The following is a 24,969-nucleotide window of genomic DNA, read 5'->3' on the forward strand; positions in this document are numbered from 1 at the left end:
CTTGTGTTACAAATCTCAATGCATATAACGTGCTGTGCAAACGGAGGCACTTGAAACAGAGACCGCCAGTATCGTTGAGTGTCTGTGCCAGCCTTTGCCAATGAGCTGCTCTCCGGATATTTTGGACTACATCAGCCAGCAATATCCAGCTGTGTCATAGTTTTGTGGCTTGCTTAGTTTCAGACTTAAGTCCTACAAGCCAAATGCCAAACTGCAACCAGGGGGCGCTCGAGGACGTGAGCGCCTGCCCAGAGAAGCGAATTCCAACGCCTGGCCAAGCGGGGCTTTCCACCACAGAGACGTCGCCGCCTAGAGCAGCGCCCACTGAGACTCGGGCACGGCTAATGGCGGCTTTTCCATTCTCCACCGGAAGTTCCGGCTGCGCGGCTCCGTCGCCTTGGCAACCGGCAGCCGAGCTGGGAAAATGGCGGCCGAGGCCGCAACGCTAAGAGAGGGAGCGGCGGGGCTTGAACCCGCGCCCTTCCTGAAGCGCTACCTCGCCCGTCTTAGCGCCCTGCGGCTCGGGGGCGACGCCAGCCATGCCCCGGGAGGCGACAGCGGCCGCCGCACTGAGCTCCACCTGCTCTTCGACCAGCTCATCTCCGAGACTTGCGGGCCGGGGGGAGCGGGGCCGGGGGCGCCGAGGCCGGAGGTGAGGGGGCTGAGGAGGAGGAGGAGGGTGTAGAGGTGGGCGGGGGCGCATGAAGGGGGGGAGCGGGGTGCAATGGGGGCGGGAGGGCGGAGAGTTCAGGACGGGAGAGCCCGGGGTTCAAATCCTCCCAGAGCCATGAACCTTGGTGGGCAACTTACGATGGGCTAATCTCTCTTCCCTCACCCTCCCTCGCAGGGTCCTCGTGAGGATACAAGATGAAGTGGGGTCGGGCTGTCAGCTCCTTGGGAGGAAAGGCCAGCTGGAAACGCATGTTCTGTTCTGAGAACCGCCCTGAGACCTCCTGGTATAGGGTGGCATATAAAGTCAATTTTAAAAATAAAAAATCTTGAATGTGCCTTACTTCGCAGGATGTCTGTGAACTACTTGTTCAGGCTTGCAAGCTTGTACCACTTAATCAAGAACACCTTGTCAACAAAGTTTGCCAGCTGATTCATCACTTGCTTAACAGATTTCCGGTAAGAAAATTAATTTCTCCCACCCCGGCCTCCCCTACTTTCTGATCCAGTGTGTGAATTGAAACTAGGTGTGCGTTCACACACATGTGCAATGTTTGTGCCCCCACGTGGTTTTTGCTCAGCTGTTTCTGCGACCAGAGAACTGAATGGTTGTTGCGCTGCAGTATTTATTGCAGTATTCCGAGTTCTGCGGAATACTGCAATAAATACTGCAGCGTAGGTTCTGCGGGACCTGGCATCTCTCCGCAGGTTCTGCGGGACCTGATATCTTTCCGCAGGGCCTGCAAGACAGAGCTGTTCCATCAGGCCTTTGGTCAGGGCGCAGCCTGACTCCCTCCTCTGGCAATCCGCACAGAATTTTGCTTAACGGTTGCCATCCATTTGATTTTAATTAATTTTTATAATGAACTGTTTTTAGAATGTTGGATTATTTGATTGTTGTTAGCCGCCCTGAGCCCGGCTTTGGCTGGGGAGGGCGGGATATAAATAAAATTTATTATTTATTATTATTATTCTCTGAAATGGGAATGGTCCGTAGGTGACTGGTAGAGCATATGCTCCAACACCTGCAGTTATAAAGAGGATCATGGGCAGGTGATTGAGAGGGGCTTCTGCCAGTTACTCTGGAGAGGTGCTGCCCGTCAGAACAAGCAGTATTGGGCTAGGTGGACAACTAGTCTGATCTCAGGTAGTTTCCTGAGCAAGTATAAAGTTATGCACATTGGGGCAAGAAGTCCTAACTTCATATGAATGGGGTCTGAGATTTGGGGTTCATTGGGAATAACCGTGTGAGAATGATGACTCATTATGCGGCACCTATGAAAAAGGCACCATGTTGAGGGATGGTTAGATAAAATTTTGATACCGTTCCTTTCTATACAAATCCATGATGTGACTATATTTGGGGTGCTGTGGGCAGTTCTGGTTTCCTCACCTCAAAAAGGATATTGTAGAGCTGCAAAAGGTACAAAAAAAGAGCAACAAATAAGATCAAGGGGCTGGAACAACTCTCATATGAGAAAACATTTAGGACTTTTTAATTTAGGAAAAGGTAAGGTGAGATGTCATAGAGGTTTAAAACAATTTCTTTATACAATCGCAGGTTATAGTTGATGAGGAGAGTCTGAAATATCTTCTGCCTTATTTTATCTCTGCACTGAAGCAGTGCAGCACTTGGACGCATGTTGAAATCCTGCAGGCCTTGGCAGCTTCTGTCTACAACACTGGATCTAAGTGCCAAAAGGTGGGTTGAGAACAAGGTGGAACCATTCCCCTATCAGTCATCTGGTTTCAGGATGATGCAGGGCCAAGGAGCCTTAGCAGTTGCCAAGGGGGGTGTCTGAGGATGTCATGTTGGGGCCCCTCATCATTGGTCTATTTTTATCTTTCATGCAGCTGAGTATTAGTCTGTTTTGGCTTCAGGATATTATGAGATATTCAGCCGTTTTCATTTGAATAATAATAATAATAATTGGATCATGTATCTAGCAGTGTGGGGACTGGTATTTTATATTTTTAGTATCTTCCGGATTTGCTGGGAGAAAATGGACTTCTGGTGCAACTCAGCAGCCCTGCTCAGACCGACTCCGAGCTTAAGAGGGCCGCAGTGCTTAGCATGGCAAATCTCTGCCTCAGGTAAGGAAAACTGCTCTGGTGGTGTCTTTTTTCTCTGTAATAGACGTTCTCGCCTGCTCTGATTTGGGTTTAACTGCTTGTTGTTGTTTTTTAGCACACCTGGGCAATCAGGTCTGGAGGAACCTTACAGAGAACTCTGCTTTCAGGCTTTTCTTAGTGTCTTACAGTCTTCAAAAGGATCTGGGATGGATGACATCACCTTTTGCATGGTAAGCAAATGTGGCCCTTTTGTCTGAGACACACTGGTAAGCAGCAACTTTCCTGATCACTTCTGGGGATGGTTTCCTCAACTGTAAAATGCAGCAATGCCCTACAGCAATGTCCCTTTTATTTAACAATAACATTCCTTTTCCCAAGCCTAATTGCTTTGGAGCAGGGTAAGAGTCTGCATGTGTGTTGAACATACATGTATGTTTGTGGTGTACTTGTGCCATTTTTGACACCACCTGCTCTGTCCATGCCTGCGTTTTGTTTTGGCTCCACCTGTTGCTGGCATATGGCTCCCAGAAGGTTGTGCGTGTGGGAAAGTGGCCCTTGGGCTGAAGAAGATTCTCTGTGCCTGTCTTAAATTGTGTAACCAAACAATTAAACACCTGTGTTGCAAACAATTATCAGTAAAATCCAAGGCAACACGATGACCAAGTACAACAATGCAATATCAATATAAACTCTTTATATATCTATACGGAACATTGAACAATATGAAAAACCAAATAAACAGAAATCTTATAAAGCTCTGAAAGTCACAAAATGTGCACTCTTGATGGATTCTGTTGAAAACATATAACCAAATAAACCTGAGTCTTATAAGTCTCTGAAAGTGTTTGTAGACTATGCAAGTCTCTGAAAGATATACCCACTGTTTCATAGAATTCTTCTTGAGCACAGCAGAAGGATACAGAAATGCTTCATAAACCCATCTATATGGTGAATGGAATTGTGTAACAGCAATATCAATGGAGCAGTGGTCATAAAGTTATAACTTTCTGCAGTGCTGAAGAAGAATTCTACAAAACAGTGGGTATATCCGGAATCATTGTTCACTATGTCTGTTTGCAGACCACTTCGGCAGCATCAGACATCATAAAACAAAGCTTTACAGCTTCTTTTCATCAGATAAGAATCTGACCCATTTCTTCTTTCAGAGACTTGCTTAGTCTACAAAGACTTTCAGAGACTTATAAGACTCATGTTTATTTGGTTCTATGTTTTCAAGAGAATCCATCAAGAGTGCACATTTTGTGACTTTCAGAGATTTATAAGATCTCTGTTTATTTGGTTTTTCATATTTTTCAATGTTCTGTATAGATTATATAAAGAGTTTATATTGATATTGCATTGTTGTACTTGGTCATCATGTTGTCTTAAATTGTGGTCAATCTATTGCTGAAGGAGCATATCAGCTTTGCTTGCAGTCATGTTTTGGAAAATGCTCCAGGTTCTCGGAAATAAGTCTTTTCCTTGTCCGAAGTGCAGGAAATCTCTTAACTGGAACTGGGATGACATATAATGGAATGCATATGCTCTGTTTCACAGTTATATCCCTCTCCAGTGAGTTTGCTTGGAACTCATAATTAGTTGGCCAACTCCTCTTACTTTCCTGTTTTTAATGTTGCAGATCTTGCCGGTGAAACAATCTGATAACATTTTGAAATTGATTTAATGTGCAGTCCTGTATCATAGGCCCAAATATTCTTATTTGGTCAAAGCCACATGCTGAACTTGTGACTAAATTTGGGTGTGATGCTGTGAAATACTTTCTGGCTTTTGGGAAAGATTTGCAGATGAAATTCAATGAAATTTGATGCTTTACACTAATAGTATCATGTGCTACAACATTGTGACTTCAGACAGTGCCAAGTTGATGGGCCAAGTGGCTAATGTTGTTGTTCTCTCCCCCACCCCCACCCCTGGTCTTCTAGTTGTTGCAGAACGCCTTGAAAGGAATCCAGTTACTCTTAAATGGTGGGAAGATGAAGTTGACACAAACTGATCATCTGGGTTCCCTTCTTGCTGTATTAAAGGTGACTTGTTTAAAATGGAAGTCTATCCCTTTTGTCATAGAGGAAGGTGAACTTTCTGGCCAGGATGCTTCTCATAATCTGCTCTGCAAATACTTGTCTTAGCAATAAGATCTTGCCTTTCAACCTCCTGTATTCCATTCTTGCAGTCTGCTTTTGATATTCCTTCACTTTCTAGGACTAGATTTGTGTCTTGAGTTTAGACATCATGATAAAACTGTAGTGTATCGAAGCATTTCCAAACATGGTGTTCTCTAGATCTGTTAGACTACAGTTGGGATGTTGGAAGTTTTAGTCCAACGACATACAGAGTACATCAGATGGGGAAGTCTGTTGTATCAGGACAGAAATGAGCCTTGTCCCCCCCCCCTCCCCCAGGTTTGAATGCTGCTCTGTCCCTTCTCTTTTATTGCAGCTGCAAGAAAGACTTGGGAAACTCTCACTTCCATTTTTTTAATTAACTGTCCTTTGTGTCACTTTAATCAGCAAACTTGTTATTCTATGGTCATTTGAAGCAAGTCCATTTTAAACCATGGATTATTAAAGCAACGTTTCCCACAAACCATAGTTAAGATTAGCCACAGTTTAGGGCTAAACTCACTAACCTAAAATGAAAGCAAAAGCTTCTGATCTCTCTATGGTTGTGCCAGAGGAGAGACAGGGAACACATGAGCCTCTGGTGGAGGTTTGGCTAATTCCCGTTAGGATAAACCATGGTTTCATCATCATCATCACCTTTTACATTTGAGTGCAGCTTATGTGGGCAGGTTCTAGCTGGGCGTTTTCAGCTGAGTTTGCATGGATAGATTTGGTTGGCATTCTTTAAAAATCCTACAAGGAATTTTAGAGTAGCAAAGCTGTGTTTTTTTTTTAATGTATAGTGAGAAATCTGAAGTGAATTTAGGAATGTTTAGCAAAAGAATTAGGAGGGATGACACGGGAATCCAGAGACACCTTGAAGAAAGAGGAGGGTAGCTTTTGTCTGGAGCCACTAAAGTAGACCATTTCCAAAAAGAAGGGACCCACTGAGCATTGATTTGCTGTCACCAAATAATGCAATTCTCATGGGGGGTGGGGTGTTGTTTCTCATTTTAGAAGTGCATGTTCCATGGGCTTCCTGGACTGAACATTGAAATGCCGGCCGTTTTATATCCAGCATTGCTTCCTCAATATGACAGCAGGTCGCCAGACAAGCAGGAGAAGTCAGACCTGAGAAATGCTAAAATGACTGGGGTAAACATATTTTTGTATTGATCTTTCATTTGTGTAGCTCTACCATTTAAAAATAGTTCAAACGCTGCATCCACACAGACTGAGCACATTTTTAATACACTCGCTGGCCTCTGCTTCACCATGTTTTAAGGATGTCTAGGCAATGACACTTTGCGACAGGAAGGGCAGGGGGCCATCTATAAAACAGAATAGTGAAAATACATGCCCTGCACTCCCCTGGTTTGTATGCTTGTTTAGAATCATTAATCTCTAAATGCATAAGAGTTTACAGAATTCAGGGGAAGGAGAGGCAGGTTAATGGGTGGGATATGCTTTTGTTTCCGTACAGATGACTGTTTTAACTACAAGCTGAGTTTCAGCATGGCCTTGGAATCGAGTTTTGGCAAAGGAGGCTTGAGGGGGAGTTTGAAGGGAATAAGCAAAGAGGCTGCTTTTACCCTTTTAAGAAAGTTTTGCCTACTTTGAAAGGGGCCAGACTTTCCTCAGAAAAAGTTGTGTGATGGTTAACCACATGAGCCGTGAGCTAGAAGCCTCTGGTTCAAATAGCACCTCAGTGTACAGGGTGAGCTCAGCCAAAGCACTTTTTATTGATCACAGTGTCTCCTCTGTAACACAGGGAGTGTGTGTGTTTTGTAGATTTAGACTGAATCTGGTAGCCAGTTATTTCTTCTTGATTCCTTGTGCATCTAAGATAAGACTGTTTAGTCAGATGGTTGCGAGATTCAAAGTGGCATCGCATTTTATATTTTCCATTATGTCTGGAGTTAATAATGTTGATCTCCTCTACAGAGTCATCGGGATTTCTGGGGGAAAGTGTTAAGCTCTTTGAGCACTCAGGAAAAGCATTACTCACATACATATTGGTGACCAAATTTTGTACATGAATGACATTTCTGACAAGATGCTTTCTTAGGCATGCAGGAATAAAACCTTAAATTGTGCTGAAGAGGTTAGGGGAAGTTGATTTACTCTGGCTGCTGATGCAGATTATTCATGTTTCGTTATATAAAACCAAAACTCTGATTACCCCTCTCTGTGCATGATTCTCTTCTCAAACAACAGAGCAGGAAGAAAAAGCCCAAAGGGAAGCAGAAGAAGGGAAAGTTGGAAGAAGAGCTGAAAGGGCAGCCAGAAAGTGACAGAGGAGGTAAACAAGAGAAGCAGAAGTTACGTGGAGATGCACCGCAAGATTCTGATTCAGATGTCTGGAATCGAGCTTCCAGTGACATACACTCGTCATTTGGGAATGACCATGTACCTCTGAGTGCTTTGGGCTGGAAAAGAATTAGCAGCAGCGACTCAGAGTATTCTGATGCTGAAGGAGGGATGCAGAGTAAGACAAGGTTGGTGTAAGCCTATAAGGTATACTTTAAGATTATTTTTAACACTATTATTGTATGGTTTTTATCTTTTCGATGTTGTAAACCACCTTGATATCTTTTATGATTTAGCGGTATATAAATGCTTTTTATAAATAAATAAATCTATTGCAGGTTTTTAAATCCATTATCTGTTCTGTGCACCTAAAAATGTATTCTCTTGTTTTGTGCAAGGTCTTTCCAAGCTAAAGTTCGTCAAGGGGCTTTAACTTGCTTCCTTTCCACTGTGAAATCGATAGAGAAGAAAGTCCTCTATGGTTACTGGTCAGCGTTCGTTCCCGATGTGCCTGGAATAGGAAGCCCACAGTCTGCATCCTTGATGACTATTGCTTTAAAAGATCCTTCTCCAAAGGTAAGAAGTTCACTGGCGGCTGTAGACTTTCACTGGCGGACTTTCATTCTTGGTTTATCCAACCTGTCCATGTCAGACTGCCTGTCCTCTTTATCCCTTGAATACCCAGCTTCGGTCCTAGCACTTGTGACTTGTGGCAACACGGAGGTAGGCTTTTTCACTGGTGGCTGAACTACGAGAGGCCTCATCAGTATTGGCATTCCACTGGCTCTTCCACCTGTTTGGGAAGTCCCAAGTTCAAGGAAAGTCTTACCTAATCGGTTTTTTTAAAACTATTAACACTTTATAACAGGCTTGTGTTATTGTGTATTCTAATTGTGCATGGATTTAATCATTGATCTTGTAAACCACTTAGAAGCCATTTTGACGTGTAAGCGATCTTATTTTATTATTATCATTATTATTATTAAGTTGTAGGGAGCTGCTTTATACCAAGTCAGACTCTTTATCAGTCTAGCCCAGCATTGTCTACTTTTGACCAGCCATGGCTCTCCAGGGTCTTTCCCCATTGCCTGATATCTGTTCCTTCTAACTAGGAGATGGTAGGGATCAAACCCAGGACCATCTGTCTGTAGGGTCTTTGCCTTACCACTGAGCTATTGTCCTTCCCATGAAATGAATCCCTCCCTCTTCCAGACACGGGCCTGCGCCCTCCAAGTTCTCTCGGCCATCTTGGAAGGCTCCAAGCAGTTCCTTTCCATTGCTGAAGATGCAGTTGATCACAGGAGAGCCTTCACACCCTTCTCGGTTTCTATTGCATCCAGCATCCGAGAGCTCCACCGCTGTCTGCTGCTGGCCTTGGTGGCTGAATCCTCTTCCCAGACGCTCACCCAAATAATCAAGGTAAACCTTTGCCTGCAGGAATTCCCTTTATGTTGTCAATTCTACTAGTTTGCTCGCCAGCAGGTTTTAAAAGTAATTTTTTGCAGCATGCATTGTTTCTCCAGCAGTTGTGCAGATTCTCATAATCAGTGGCTATTAGCCATGATGGCTATGCTCTTGTTGCTAATCTACAGACAACCAGAAATAAGGATTACTAAGCCTATTACTGCTACTAGTCCTTGCCCAAGACAGTCCTTCTGTGGGTACTAATGCACAAGAAGCATACATGGTGTCTGCTTTTTAGGTGACTTGCTAACATCTTCTCTTTTCCTTGCACATTTCCAGTGCCTTGCCAATCTGGTATCGAACGCGCCATATAGCCGTCTGAAGCCTGGGCTGCTGACAAGAGTATGGCACCAGATAAAGCCATACATTAGACACAAAGGTAAGCGCAGGTCCCAGTTCTCCTTGGGAGTGTGGGTTTGTGCCACAGTCTTGCATGTTAATGGTCTTCTGTGTATTAAACTTCCATTCTGAGAAACCATTATGGCATGTAACCCAGCGGTGTACTTGTCAGTTGCTGCCGGAAACCCTGGGGAATGGTGTCAAATATTTCTGCTCCACGAATTGGAGCGCCCCCCCCCCATTTAGGTTGGCAACTGCGGCGAGCCAAGGGGAGTCACATTTGGACCTAGGGCTTCCAGTTGCTGATCTCTGCATTTTAAGACTTACCATGATGCCAGACTATACAATGCATACAAGGTAGTGGCCTGACTGTGGCCTTACTGCAGCTGCCTCACAGGTCTCTTTGTTTATTTCTACTAGATGTTAACGTTCGAGTATTAAGCCTCACACTGCTAGGAGCCATTGTATCGGCTCAGGCTCCTTTGGCGGAGGTTCGTCGCCTTTTGCAGCTGCCCAGCTCTTCAGGGCTCAGTGATGGCCGCTCTGCCATACAGCATTCAGTTACACGCTCTGACGTACCTGAATGGCGCAAAGAAGCCCCAGCAGCTCCAGGAGAGGAGCCCCTTGCTGTGGGAAACGAACCAGCAGAGCCCTGCTGGCTCCTAAATCTCTGCATCTCTCTGGTTGTGCTGCCCAAGGAAGACAGCTACTCAGATAGCGACACCAGCTGCCTGCCAGCCACTAGCATATATGAACCCTCTCCAGTTCGGCTGGAGTCCTTGCAGGTAAGTCAATGAGGCTAGATGACCAGAATGGTAGCCACCTTTTTCCTACAGTTAAAACAAGGGAGTCCTCTGGCACATTGAAGACCATAGCTCAGTCGGAAAACACATGCCAGCCCACCTGTTGATCACCTGATGTCACAGGGAAGTTGGTTGCAAGGTGCTGCCAAAATGAAGTTTCCTCCCTCTGTTTTAGTAGGCATTTCCACGCAAAAACCCCTCCTGAATCAGGCTTCAGCCCCAGCTTATCAGCTGCTCAATTGGGGGCTATTACATTATGGTTCTCTGGCTGTGCCCATTGAGAATAGCCAAAACAGGAGTTATCCCTGTCTTCCTGCCCATCAGGTGACATTTCAAGTGACATCAGCTGATAAGCAGGTGGGTGTGGTTTTGGGGAAATGGCCTTGCAGACTAAATTAGACCCAGGACTAAGCTACATTTGTTTTTTTTAAAAAAAGTTATAAATGCGTTATAACACTGTGACAATAGATGGTGTAGAGTGTTTTTTATAGCTATGTAGATGCAGCCCTACTGACAGACCAGGATTGGCCCATGACCCAGAGGATTCCCACTGTTGGAGTCATGTAGCTGCCTATGTTTATCTGACACCTGCTCTTCTCTCCATCTTTATCTATTACAGGTCCTAGCCCTACTTGTCAAGGGGTATTTCTCAGTATCCCAGAGCTATCTGCTAGAGCTTGGTGAAGTGGCTTGTAAGTGCATGGAGGAAACAGATCCATCCATCCAGCTCCATGGGGCAAAAGTAAGAGCTTGTAGAGTTTGTCCAGTGTTGGTGTTGTATGGTAAAAAATATAGCTTCTGTCCAAACTTCTTTGGTTCCAGATAAATGCACTTTTTTGTTCATTCATATACTGTATATTCAGCCTAGCTCTTTGAGCAGTTTACAAACCCATGTAATAAGAAATGAAAATTTAAAAAATGGCAATAAAGACAGCAGCACCAATTTATAAATAACACTGTTTTTTGTGTGTGTGTGTGTGTGTGTGTGTGTGTGTGTGTAGAGGAACCTAGCATAAGAAGAGGAGCTAAAATCTAAAAACCTGCAAGGGGAATAATTTGGTTCAAACTTCTAAAAGTACCAGATGACTGTACTCATTGTGTTTAAGAGACCTGTAAGAACAGAAGAGCGTTCTTCACCTGGCTGGTGAAACACTATTGTGTGGTTGTCAGACGAGCTTCTATGTGGAGGGCATTATACAAGTTAAATTCCATAGTTGAAAAGGCCGTCCAGTTAAGCTAACAGCAGCTTCCATATTATAACTTGAAAAACAACATTTAAAGGACACCACAACAACATATATATTGTGACTGCCTTGTCGTCGTTTTTCCTGGAGGTTTTTTATTTTCTAAATTGGGGAGAATGGGAATTGGTCAATAAGACAGATCAGTAACAAAGTTACCAGGAGCCACATGATGTTTTGTTCCATATACTTGTGGATGTATTTCAGTTTATTCATTTTCCTTGTATGTGTGTTTTGTCAGCTCCTGGATGAGCTTGGTGTCGGTATAATACAGCAACACAAGTCAGATGAGGCTGTCACTGCAGATCAACGGGTGCCTGTTGACCTGGTGTGTATAATATGCATGTGGTTGATTACATTTTTCAAGCTTTTGAAATGGTGTCTGAATGTAGATCCTTTGTTTAGCAATAAATGAATGGGTGAGGGGTCTGGAAACCACCTCTTGTGAGAAGTAGTTGGCAAGAAATTGTGTATCTTTAGCCAGGAGTAGAGACGATTAAAGGGAGACATGATATTATGCCTACTGGTTTAAGGAACAGACTTATTCTCTGTTACTCTAACCAGCAGGGTTAGAACTTAATAGATGGAAACTTACAAGGAAGCAGAATTTGGTGAAGTCTCAGTATAAGCCTCCTTACAGCTAGAACTGGAGGATTCCCTATCACTGGATGTATGTAACAGACAGTGCCTTGACAGTTTCCTGTTAGGGATGCTCTCATTGCACCCTGCATTGACTGAGTGATCTCTTCCAGTGCTGTGATTCTATGTAGCAATTTACTGAAAGACTCCTATGGGTTATAACTGCAACCAGGCTTTTGCTTTCCCTGTAGGTTGTAACATTCTGGACTAGAATGCTGAATGGACCCTTACTGGGTGCACTCCAAAACGCCCAACATCCAACACTTCAGACCAGCTCTTGCAATGCTCTCTCTTCCATCTTACCAGAAGCTTTCAGTGGTCTCCCGGTAAGCATGTTGCTAAGCTTTACATGTCAGCATTCCTGCGGGAATGAAAGAGGCAAAAAGTAGGTGGAGCAATGGATGTAAACGTTGCCTTGGTAAAGATGGCTGGTTTCTACCTCTCTGTCATCCAAGCAAGCAAGATGCTGCATTGTCAGGGACCACAAACACATTCCAGCCTGGCAAAAAGTATTCAAGGAGGGTGTGATTCAAGGCTGGTGAAAGGGATGGCCTGGGGTGAGAGGTTGTGGCTGTGCAGGGGTGTGTGGCTCAGGGTGAGGTTCCCCTGGGCTCCAGGTTCTTCACCCCTGCGGGACACCAGGATACAAACCCTCCAATGTGGTTTGCCATGATGCCTTTACTGTGGCTCACTGTGACTTGGTTTAAAATCCCTTGGCAGTACTTTCAGTCTGTCAGACTTCCATATTTTCTGTTTTTTGTTTAATGTTACCATTTTAACCCTGGGCTGAAATCCTTTCAACAAAATGAGTTTGGCTGCGTGATGTTTGACTGATGACTTCTCTCCTTTTGCTGATGGGCAGGGCGACAAGCAAATCCTCTGCATCACTATTCTTCTTGGGCTCAACCACAGTGAGAATCCACTGGTGAAAGCTGCTGCCGCTCGTGCGCTTGGGGTCTACGTTGTCTTCCCATCTCTCCAGCAGGTCATAGCTTGATCTCTGTTTCCTCTGTTCCTTTTGGTTTTGCTCTGCATCTTGTTATGAAATGGGAACAGTGTTGTTGTTAAGTCTAGCCTTGTAAATAAGCCCACAAAACGTACTAGTGGGGGGGGGGAATTGTGGGTTTTTTTTGCTGTTCTGCATTTTCCATGCAGATGAAACCTTCTGACTTTGAGCTACTAGACTCCTAAATTCAGGGTCACCAAGTGAAATCCAAGGCAGGCAAGATATAATTCTTCACTCAACATAAGAATAATAATTTATATAGGAGCAATAATAATTTATATAGGAGCATAGCAAAAGCCCTGCTGGATCAGGCAAGTGGCCCATCTAGTCCAACAACAGCAGCTTAAAAAGAGCACACTGGATCAGGCCAATGATCTGTCTAGGTCAGCATCCTGTTCTCACATTGGCCAACCAGATGCCTATTTGGAATCTGACAAGCAGGACCTAAGCACAGTAGTGATCTCCCTGCCTGGGATTCCCAGCAATTGGTATTCAGGGCCATAGGGTTTCTGACAGTAGAAGATAGATTTTAGATAGGCAACTTCAGGGGTGAGAAAGAGGGCTGATTCCCCTTTAAAGCTGTCAGAACAAGAGACCAGTACCACATCTTATGACAGTGAGTTCCATGAGAGGATGAGGTCTGCTAGTGTGTTCAGTCTCTCACTTTGCTGTGGCATTGGCAAGTGTAGTCCTCTGTCCTATTTTAAATCAGTCTTCAGCGTTTTAATTTACAAAACGTTAAACATGTGCTGTGGGTCATTTAAATTGTATCGCTTACAAAATGCATATACAGTGGTACCTTGGTTCTTGAACTTAATCCGTTCCAGGAGTCCATTTGACTTCCGAAACTGTTCGAAAACCAAGGCACAGCTTCCAATTGGCTGCAGGAGCTTCCTGTACTCAAGTGGAAGCCATGTCAGATGTTCGGCTTCCGAAAAACGTTCACAAATCAGAGCACTTCCGGTTTTGGGAACCGATTTGTTTTGGCAGCTAAGCCCTTCGAGAACCAAGGTACGACTGTACACTAACCCTTACAACTGCAAATTTCATACACTTCATAATGTTTTATGGTTCTTTTTCACTGCCATGAAAATGTTTAAATGCTTTCATGTCCGTGTTGAATTTCTGACTTGCATAGAAAATGAAAGGGGTCCAAAAGCCCTCAAAATCTTCTGTTTTTTCTCCACCACCACCACCCACAATTGCAAATTCTGTCACTTTTGCCACGAAGGGCAGATTGCAAGTCTTAATTAAACCACCTGTAAAATCACTGCTATATTTGCACCAATGTCTTTAGCCTGTTCAAATTTTGGACCTTTTTGCTCTTAGCTTCTTTCAGCACAGGACTGAAGCAAGTATACAGGTCTAGTTACACATCACCCTATTTGGGTCCTGGACAAATGTGCCCCTTCTCCAGTGGGTGGGACATGGATATTATAAATTTCTCCTGTGTATAACTACTCACTTGACAATCCTTTGGGCTCTCAAAGCACAGCTTGAGATCAGCATTTAGTAAGCAGGCTGCTCTTTCAGAGCTAAGCTAAACACCCTAACAGCTGAAGCTAAAAAGAGAGTGTGTGGCTTTTTTTTCTTTAAATGAATAATAGCAATGGCAAAGAAAGGAGAAGACAAATGGAGCGTGACACTGAAGAGCAGATTAGAGTTGTAAGGTCACTGGGGAGTACTGAGAAGCAATTAATTTAATGATAGGTTGTGATTAGTGAAAGGATAAGATTAGCGGTTTGGGGTAATTGCACTTGATTTTAAGTAGCTGGTGCACCAATTAGATGAAAATGTACTCAGAGGCCCTTGTAGTATCAGGAGACCAGTGAAGTTTGGGCACCTCATACAACCCGTCAGTAATTAACAATCAATCAAGGTGACGGGGTATATTGGATAAAATGTAATACAGTGTCCGTAATGTGTAGAGGAAGGCCAGCTCTGTATTTAGTGATGCACCAGATAGTCATAGGCAACCAGGAATTCTGTGCAGGCAACCTAGCAGTTCAAAAGCATGTCAGAGTGCAAGTAGATAAATAGGTACCGCTCTGGCGGGAAGGTAAACGGCGTTTCCATGCGCTGCTCTGGTTCACCAGAAGTGGCTTAGCCATGCTGGCCACATGACCCGGAAACTCCATTCTTCCTCCACCAACCTGCTGCTAAGAGGCCAGTAGCCTGTGATTCCATGCCTACCAAGGAGCAGGGGGCTTCCTTTCCTTCATGGCCAACATGGAAATGCAGACTATTAGCCTCTTAGCAGCCTTTTAAAGTTTGCAGGCTAGTAACTTCTGCAGGCTTCTTTACAAAGCTGAAGGAAGATTGGCTTTTTAAACGCTTAAATCACTAGGACAACTTTGCCACAGGAGTAGTCACTGTGCCAAGATGAATAAAATGAACTCCATATTCAGAATCAGCAAAACTCCCACATGCTGGAGTTAAACAGGGAAGAGATATTGCCTTCCTGCCCTTGTAGGCTTCTTGAAAACACGTAGCCGACAGCTGTTTTGAGACAGAATGTTGGTGGACTACAACATCCATCATCCCTTACCGTTAACATGCTATCTGAAGCTTATGGGTGTTTTAGACCAACATCCATAGGGCTACAGCTTCACCGCTGGCTTATTTGCTCTTCAGTTTTCTTCTTCTGCCCCCATTTCCTGTCCTTTCTCATGGTCCAGACTCCGTTCAGTTCTCTCTAATTGCCCCATCCCTCTCATGGGTAACCATAAGAGCAGCTTGGCCAGTTGTAGGTAGAAGCAGGTTAAGAATGCTCAGCCAGTGACAACCAGCAGGAGAATTTAAGAAGAGCCTGGTGGATTAAGCCAGTGGTCTATCTAGTCCAGGATCCTGTTCTCCCCAGATGCCTATAGGGATCCTTCCTGCCTGTGGTTTCGAGCCACTAACATTCAGGAGCCTACTACCTCTGACAGTCAAGGCAGAACTTAGTCATTGTGGCTTGTAGCCATTGATAGCCTTCCCCGTATTTAGCCAATTCTCTTTTAAAGCTATCTTAAGTTGGTGGCCATCACTGCCTGATGTGGAAGCAAATTCTTTCTGCTTCCTTTTGTCTGTCCTGTATCTTCCAGCATTCTACTTTTAATGGATGCCCCTGAATTCTTGTGTTAGGAGACAGGGAGACCTTTTTGTTGTTGTTATTACTCACTTTCTCTACACCATGTTTAATTTTATACACTCATGTTGCCTCCTGCTTACCTTTTTTCTAAACTAAAAAGCTGCAAACGTATCCAGACACCCTTGTGTGGCAGCTGAGCTAGACACTCCTACAAAAATCCCTTGCTGGGCTGTGATATATAAAATCAGCCAAGCAGGGTTCCTGGGGAAGAGGGTGAAATCAAATGGACTGAAAAAAATGGTCAATATCTATCCTTAGGATGTGATGTTCGTTGCGGACACAGCCAACGCAATCCTGGATTCCCTCTGTGACAGTTCTCCAAATGTCCGTGCCAAAGCAGCTTGGTCCTTGGGCAACCTGACAGACACTCTGATCATCAACATGTATGTAGCAAACTCCTTTGGGACTTTTTTTTTTTACATCTTATTAAATCGTTATTTAAATGACATTTGGAAAAACAGCAACTGAACCCCATAAAATTAAAATTTAAAAGAAACAAGTGTTTGAGAAAGGAGGAAGGTTCTACTCAGTGCCAAAAAGATAACACCTCAAGGGGGGGGGGGAGTTATAAAGCTGATGGGTCACCACAAAGAAGGCCCTGTCCTCTCCCTTTAGTGGTTGGATCCAGAAACTAACCTTCAAGATGGGTTTTGGTACACAAGCCTATTTGTGTGCTGTTGCCCCAGTGGCATTTAAAATTCTACTACCTCCCTGTACCAGAGCCTCGTTTTTGATACTGCTGTTTTGTCCTAATGAGATTGTGTGTGTGTGTGTGTGTGTGTGTGTGTGTGTGTTTGCGGGAATTGGGCAGGTAGTCCATAATGAATCTGATTCTGGGACTTCAATTTACATCACTCATTTCTTACTTTTAAAAAAAGCAGTAAGTAAAAGTATGTAGAAGAACAAGCAATAGATTCCTAATTTAATCATGGATTTCCTTCCCACAATTTGAAATTGCCAATCCAAGGGCACTGCTGTTTTGTCTGATGCAAACTTAACATAGTTTTGAGTTTCGTCTTTTACTCATTATGGGCATTATGTGTGCATTTCTTGCAGCAGTTCTAATTAAGATCTCTCCTCTTTTGATCCCCCTTCCCGTTTTGGGAATGCAGGGAGTTGTTGGGACAAAGTTTCCAGGATGAATTCTCAGACCTGCTGCTTCTGAAAATGTTGCGTTCGGCAACTGATGCGTCAAAGGACAAAGACAAGGCAAGTGCATTGACGATCCCTTTGTATTTGGTGGTGCTGTGGACTTGTGTGTAGCTCTTGGATTCAGACACCCTTGAAATACTGGGAGTGCCAAGAGTTCCAGAGTTGGTGGCCAAAATGTGTTTCGTTATTTAGATGCATTGAGGTATCCACTTAACCATTCAGCCAGGACCAGAACAGGAGTGCATTGGAATGACCAGTGCGTTCATAGAGGGCAGTGATGTCACTCTGGCTGGCTGAAGTGGTGAGACTTTGCAGTTGAAAACAGGACCTGTAGTTGTCGTCCCACATAGACTAAGTGCTGGAGTGTTTTGGGAAATGCAGTACATTTTCCTCAAGATGTTTCCTGCCTCCAGCTTGGATTTTGCATTGTTGGAGAGGCAAGCAACTATGATTATAGGCAAGCTCCAAATTGGTTCTTTTCAGGGGAATGTGAAGTCTGGTGCTGCACTTCTGCACATGACCTCTTGCCACAAGGGGGCAGGTTTTGTAGCTTCTTTATTTCCCATCTTTCCAGCTTTTGTGGCACCTGAAATACAAATTTACTGTGACATAAGCTTTTATGAGTTTAAAATTCACTTCATCAGAGCTAAAGTCAACTTCGTCTGTTTTTCAGTGCTTAGATGTTTTTGTTGTTTGAGCAGTATATGAGTCTTGTCAAATAAACAAACTGGCTTGTAATTCACAAAGTTTATGCCATAATAAATTTGTTAGTGTTTAAACTTATTTTTATTTATCAAAATTTATATACTGCTTGATTGTTACAGAAAAAGAGGTTTACAAAAATAAATGCTATGCAACTTCTTGTTTTGCTGCAGCAGACTGACGTGGCTGTCCCTCTGAAACGTTTATCTCCTCTCTACAGTCTTAGCAACATTATGGAGTAGTTTCACTTGAGAGTGGTTGTTCTGAAAAGTTCTGGGGCCGAATTGCAATTTGAACCTGGTTCAGTATGTGCACTCCTCAGTTTAAGGAACATGGAATGAAGCTGCTCCCCAGACTTCGCATGATACACCAGATGGAGTGTGGAACTATTATTTCTACTCCAGCTCATAGGTACTTGGCGTGGCTTTGCAAACACATATAATAAAGCAAAGCTCTTTAAAATGCACACAAAAGTAAATTAAAAGTAGCAATCTAAAACACAATACAAATACCAGCAGTAGTTGGGTGTGAAAACCTGTTTTTAACTCACAATGAAAAGAAGCCACAGAGGGAGCTGGATAGATTTTCGAATGGAGGGTATTCCATACCTACAGCGCCACCACCAAGAAGGTCCTGTTTCTGATGCTCAGTCACCTAAAGGCCCAAGACAGTGACACAAAAGGCAAAGCCAGTCATCTTACAGCCTGGGTGAATCTGTGACTGAAGGCAGTGGCAGCAGCCATTTTCTTGCTCATACCAGAATTTCAAAATCTCTCTTCCAGGTGAAAAGCAATGCTGTCCGTGCCCTTGGAAACCTCCTTCATTTTCTGCAGCCGTCACAGATTGCTAATCCCAGGTTCAGCCAACCCATTGAGGAATCCGTACATGCCTTGATCTCTACAGTGCAGAGTGAAAACAGAATGAAAGTCTGCTGGAACGCCTGCTACGCACTTGGGAACGTCTTCAAAAATCCTGCCTTGCCGCTGGGTGAGTGCAAAGCAATGGTTCGATGTTTCTGTGCCTCGTTTGTCTTGTATGTTACTGATCCCAAATGGATGTGCAAAAATGAGGCCTAGGATCATGTGTCCTTTGAGTGGATATTGGCAAAGATTTCCATTCTTGTCTCTTGGAGGCACCTGGTCTACAGATCACAGGCAGTGTGTGGTGTAAGAATCCAAGGAAACCCCTGTTGTATCATACTGAGGATCTTGTTCTGCTTCCAACAGTGGCCAATTGGATGCCTCTTTAAAACCCAGTATTAAGGCTCAAAGTATTTCTAAAAGGACCCCCACTCCTGTTGCCCCTACTCGGTGGCACACTGCCTCTGAAATTCCATTTATTCATTACATTTTAAAGTAAATCAGATGTTCAGGAAATTTGCACAAATAGATCAGGGCCTGGTCTTATAGGCCAGAGAAAGCCCCAGCAAAAATGGTAAAGTCTTCACAAGACATCTGAAGCAACTGGCGATTGCTGCTTCACATATGGCAGAAAGTAAGGGCATTCCACAGTACAGGGGCAGTAACAGATAATGTCTTGTTTTCAGGTCACCACCGTATGATATTCTGTAGCGTGCAGTGCTGCCATGAGTAGAATTTCTCCCTGGTGATATGTTGGTACTTCAATCTTTTCAGACCCAGGACTTTTAACCCCAAAATGCATTTTGGGACCCATTTCAACCTTTTACCATATTTTTGCGTTGTGGTAGTGCTCCTGTCGTAACCCACGTTGGATCAGGCCACAGGCTACTAGTGGGTTCTGACCCACCAGTTGAGGGCAGGTGGTCTTTCAGGTAATCTGGTCTTGAGTTGTTCAGGCCTTTATATGTTAACAACAGGACCTTGAACATGGCCTAGTAGCTGATTGGCAGCCAGCACAGCTGTCATTTATCTAGCAACAATAGCTAGACATTTATTACAGCAATTCTACATTCTGTGAGTAAAAAAAGCCCCCAAAACAGCCCACCTGTCTCTTAGATTTTTGGCAGATTGTGGCTGTGAAGCACCTTATCCAGTCTCCTGACCCTTGCTTTTTCGTGGTTCTTTTAGGAGAAGCCCTTTGGACCGCCCAAGCCTATAACGCCCTTACCTCTGTTGTCAAGTCCTGCAAGAATTTCAAAGTCCGCATCAAATCAGCCGCGGCCCTCTCAGTGCCAGCCGAAAGGAAGCGCTACGGGACCCCTGAGCAGTTCTCCCAGATCTGGAGTGCCTTGGTCGTGGCCTTGCAGAGAAGCGAGGAAGCCCAAGACTTCCTGGAGTTCAAGTACAGCGCCAGCCTGCAGACACAGCTCTGCCACGCTCTGCTTCATTTGCTGAGCCTGGCAGACGAGGTGGACCTGCCGGCCATCGAAAAGGCGGTGGCTGAGCATGGAGAAGTAATTGGATCTTACATGTTGCAGTATTTGAAATCTGGAGTTTCTGAAGAGGAAGTGGGGATAGGTGAGAGTTCTCCCGAAAGGAGCAAATTCCTGGAAAGGGCTGTTGAGCATGTGCGGAGTATCGAGGAGCTGTTGGAAGGATGCCCAAAGAAAAGGGGGACAGTAGCTTATCTAGAAGACATATTGGAAGCCCACAACAGTGCCACAGGACTCTCGGAAGCTTAAAGGAATGTGGCCTAAGCAGAGGGCGTCTTCTCGGGTGCCACAAAAGACAGCTTTGCTGTTGGCAGTATAAAACTGCCTTGAGCCTTCCTGTAGGGGGCTTAGACATGGCTGCCTTGGTCCCTCAGGAGCAGCACACAGCAAGTAAAATCAAGCCCCTTTCTGTAGATGAGTCAGTGCACTTTGACATGGATGGGGCAGACTTTCAGGTTCCTAAGAACCCTTTCCCCAAGTGGGGAGCACGATAGTGGAAGATACAGGCGTTAAAGGAAAGGGAAGAGATAGCGGAGTGTTCAGTACTGTCAGGGAAAAGGGGAGTTAAATGCCAGACACAAATTCAGACCGAATAGAAAGAACCTGGTAAGTAAGATTCTCAGCTGCCAACTCTGTTCTGATGAAAAATAAATGGGTCATGTGCTTAATAATAATAAATCACTAATAAACTTTTCTCTTCCTATATGCAGTCACCTTATTTATTGGATTTTAGTGGCTCTAAATTATTGGTTGGTCAGAAAACCTGGGTTGCCAGGCAACTAATAAATTTAATCAGAAAGTTCTAGATAATTAAAATAATTAAATGAACAAAAACAACCCTTCCTCCTCTCCCAATATGAGGATTCAGAAACCGAGGGAAAGGGGGCCTTCCTCTACATTTCCATATTTGTCACATGACCTGTTTGGCTACCGTCATATAGTTTGGCTACCGTCATATAGTTTGGCTACCGTCATATATAGTGCTATATTTCTAGAAAAAGAGGTGCCGGAAATCAACCTGAACGCCTCCCTTGTTTTCTTATAATGGCAATAGCACCCACCTGAGAAGTGCCGGAACTGAGTGCTAGCTGACAAAAAGGCCTGGTCATATGACAGATGTTTATGTCCTTGGTGTTAAGGGACCGAGGGAAGAAAGTATCCCATTTTCAGAATTTTATAATAATCAGGGTGGATAAACTATGACACTGTTCAGACATCACACCTAACCTCCATTGTGGTTTTAACCTCCTGTAAATTATCATAATTTTTAAAGTGACGATTTTATTGTTTTACAGTATCTTTTTTGTACACTCCTTTGAGATTTTATCTACAGTCAAGTGGTTTATAAATTTTATGAAGTAAAACAAACAAGCCAAACATGGTTTGGGAAACTTAACCGTGGTTTGGAACGAATTGACATGCCATATTTATGACTGTTCCTTCATCTCCCAAACCTCCTGTACAGTGGTACCTTGGGTTACATACGCTTCAGGTTACATATGCTTCAGGTTACAGACTCCACTAACCCAGAAATATTACCTCGGTTTAAGAACTTTGCTTCAGGATGAGAACAGAAATCGTGCTGTGGCAGCGCAGCGGTAGCAGGAGGCCCCATTAGCTAAAGTGGTGCTTCAGGTTAAGAACAGTTCCAGGTTAAGTACGGACCTCCAGAACGAATTAAGTTCTTAACCCGAGGTACCACTGTACTATGGAGATGGGAGTAAATTTAGGAAACTGCAGCTATTCGACTGTCAGTTGAATATTTTCAAAGTTTCAACCATAGTTTGTATATCATACTAGACTTGGCACAATCTCTGGTTGCGTGTGATGCCTGATCTGAGCTAAAATATATCCAATTCTAGATTTTTCTCTCTCCCTCCCCCCTTCCCCCCTCCCTTTTTCGGTATGAGTACCATAATTTATATATTGCTGATTTGGACTTAAGGTGACTTTGTGTGATTTCAATTTTGGCAGAATGCATTCTTTGTTATCTTACAGTTTTGCCTAACTTCTGTTTTGCGCTGTGACTAAAGCAGATCTGTCCAGGCAAACAGCCTAACGAGGCAACCACCCAGCCCAGTTCCCAACATCTAAGCCTGAAGAAAAGTCCTATGACTCAATAGTTTGCCTCTTAAAAAAAATAAATCTGCTTTCTCCAAATAAAAGTATTGTCTCTCTTGCTCTGTCTCTTAACTTGAAAAAGTGTTGCCAAGTCAGTAAACCAGCTTCCGTTTATCGTTAGGAGTGCACGATGGGTTCACTTACTTTGAAAAGGGGGTGGTTTGCGGGTCAGACACAAAACACTGGGGGGGAAATATTCAGGACCTTGAACAAGTTTGTAAAGTCACTGGCTCTTGTTAGATGTACAAACAACTTGAATGTAAACAGAAAGAACAGGAAGTACTAGAGAGGAATCAAACTTGTTGATCTGCTGCACTAGAAACACAGATTTTATGAATATGGAGGGTTCATATTTAATGGCAAATAAATTACATAAAAAATAAAACTGGAGTTTCAGAGATAACGGGAAAATCTATTTAAACTCTGAGGAGTTTGCCAACGTTTATAACAGTTTGTATGGTTCCTGTTTGCCTCCCCCAGCCAAGACAACATTTTTTGGGATACTGTGTAAATATCAGCTCAGGGAGGTGAGCAGGAACATTCTTGAGCACTGCATAACCACAAAGGAGATTTTGGAAACGATTAAGCATCTTAAATCAGGCAAGGCTCCTAGCCTAGATGGTTATACAGCTTCCTTTTTTTTTCAGAATCTTTAAGGGTGTGCTGCTCCCACAACTAGCAAACTTGGAAGCAGTCTTGTATTGTGGTTATTCAGAAACCCTTTAAAGATATTAGTTGAATCTTACATCAAGGTGTTTTTTTTTACTCATTGTAGGTTTCAAAAATATTTACCTCTGGTTGGTGAAATGTTTAAAATTCTTTATTGCAAAATACATTGGATCAAGTTGGCTTATTCCCTTGGCAGAGAATAACAAGCCTTATTTGGAAACTTCTAAATGTTATAAAGGTAAAGGGACCCCTGACCGTTAGGTCCAGTCGTGGTCGACTCTGGGGTTGCGCCGCTCATCTCGCTTTACTGGCCGAGGGAGCCAGCGTACAGCTTCCGGGTCATGTGGCCAGCATGACTAAGCTGCTTCTGGCAAACCAGAGAAGCGCACAGAAACGCCGTTTACCTTCCCGCTGGAGCAGTACCTATTTATCTACTTGCACTTTGACGTGCTTTCAAACTGCTAGGTTGGCAGGAGCAGGGACAGAGCAACGGGAGCTCACCCTGTCGTGGGGATTCGAACCGCCAACCTTCTGATCGGCAAGCCCTAGGCTCTGTGGTTTAACCCACAGCGCAGCAAAGTGGCTCACAGTCCTCTGATTATTCTGCCTTTGGGAATTTTTAAGGTGTTAGACTGTGTGGGGCTTTCTTATTTAATTGGAGTTATTAAAACGCACGGACTTGACCCTAAATTTATAATTTACCTTGGCTTGACAGAACCTGGCCTTTTTTGTGGTGACACCAGGGATATGTTTCTCTCTGTTGACACGTTTAGCTTGCTCTTTGCCGGTCAAACCCTGCTTTTTCAAGGAAGCTGTTTTTGTGCTGGTGGATTGCAGTTGACACTTCCATTCTGCTGTTGGTCTGTTACAGCCTTCACCAACCTCTAGCCCTATATATTTTGGACTAAAGCTCAGTCATAGGCAACATGGCCAGTGGCTTTGTTGGATCCTGCCCTGAGATATATCGGCAGAGAGAAGAATCAAATATTGGAAGACAGAGACAGGAAGCCCAACAGTGCATACCTTGAGTGCACTGCAGATTCTTCCCTGTCTGGCTGCCTCTGTGGTGCCGCCAGATGAAGGTGTAAGAGTAGAAAAGGCAGTTATGGTGCAAGGCAGAGGAGGTCAGCAAAGAGCAGTTTAGGATAAATGCCCAGACTAGTGGAGGAATTCCAAAGCCCCTTTCTGGGTACTGAACTCTTATGAGCTGCATCTTGCACTGTTTCTCGAACTTCGATCTAAGGATGTCCCAAGGCCTAGCAACTTGGATTCACACCATACATTCAATGCACTTTTATACCACTCGAACAGTTGTAGAGAGTCCTGGGAACTCTAGTTTATTAAGGATGCTGAGAATTCCAGCTCTGAGGTTAGCACCCTGATACAACTGTTCTCATGATTCTTTTTTTGGGGGGGAGCCATAAAGTGGTGTAAGAGCACTTTAAATGTGTGGTTGTGACTTTGCTTGGGATTTCAAATGCAAGCCTGAGAGCAGAGTTCTCAAAGCAGTATTACACAGATGACTGATTCCTAACTCTTCTCTTCTTTTTGGAGCCTCAGGTTTGTGGGGAATGGGCTTTAACAGCCTTTTTAAAAGGTGGAGGTGTTTTTTCCTCCTTGCCCTGAATCAGCTTTTATTGAGCTGCTCGCCTTGTTGTTCTGTTTGCAAGACAGCCCTTTTTATAGACTCCCCTGTGAATTGTTTCAAGGTGAGGCCACTTAGCTTATCAGCTGGAGGAATGATTTATTATCACCTAAGAAGCAACAGGGCGCATCAGAGCAACATAGGCCTTCTTTGAAAGCTAAGGGTGGTGGCTTTTAAAGTTTTTGCTCTGTGGGTAGAACTGCAGCTAACATACCAAAGTTCAGCAATGATGGGAGTTACATTCTAAGGAATATTGGAGAGCCACAGGCTCCCCATCTCTCCTGTGCACCTTATTCTGTGATTCAAATGATTGTGTTTCTTGGCATTCTGCCGGGATTTGCTCAGGTGACACTGTTGGCCTTGTGAATCCCATACCTGCAAGGAATTCCAGCTTGGTGAATTAATCTTTCCTAGTGAAAACAAGTCCGCTGTGACTTAACTAGGAACATGTTTCCATCCTGTCTCAGTGTCCATAACAAGCTTCTTCTACTGTGTTAAGATCACTGGTCCATTTAGCTCTGCATTGTCCA

At 43.9% G+C, this 24,969-nt stretch overlaps 1 protein-coding gene across 1 annotated transcript; it reads left to right on the forward strand.

Annotated features, from left to right (window-relative positions):
• Nucleotides 1–363: 363 nt before the first annotated feature.
• Nucleotides 364–20,707, forward strand: HEATR6 (HEAT repeat containing 6). The gene is made up of 20 exons (XM_083714361.1): nt 364–652; nt 1,021–1,128; nt 2,231–2,371; nt 2,648–2,763; nt 2,858–2,972; nt 4,686–4,787; nt 5,880–6,017; nt 7,080–7,360; nt 7,571–7,748; nt 8,385–8,591; nt 8,916–9,015; nt 9,396–9,760; nt 10,398–10,520; nt 11,261–11,347; nt 11,850–11,984; nt 12,521–12,643; nt 16,056–16,180; nt 16,910–17,006; nt 18,434–18,638; nt 19,700–20,707. The coding sequence occupies exons 1-20, from the start codon at nt 425–427 to the stop codon at nt 20,251–20,253; spliced, it is 3,528 nt and encodes a 1,175-aa protein (XP_083570487.1). The 5' UTR covers nt 364–424; the 3' UTR covers nt 20,254–20,707.
• Nucleotides 20,708–24,969: the final 4,262 nt, after the last annotated feature.

The sequence above is a fragment of the Podarcis gaigeae genome (assembly GCF_964106915.1).
Source record: "Podarcis gaigeae genome assembly, chromosome: 15".
NCBI classification, from domain to species: Eukaryota; Metazoa; Chordata; class Lepidosauria; order Squamata; family Lacertidae; genus Podarcis; species Podarcis gaigeae.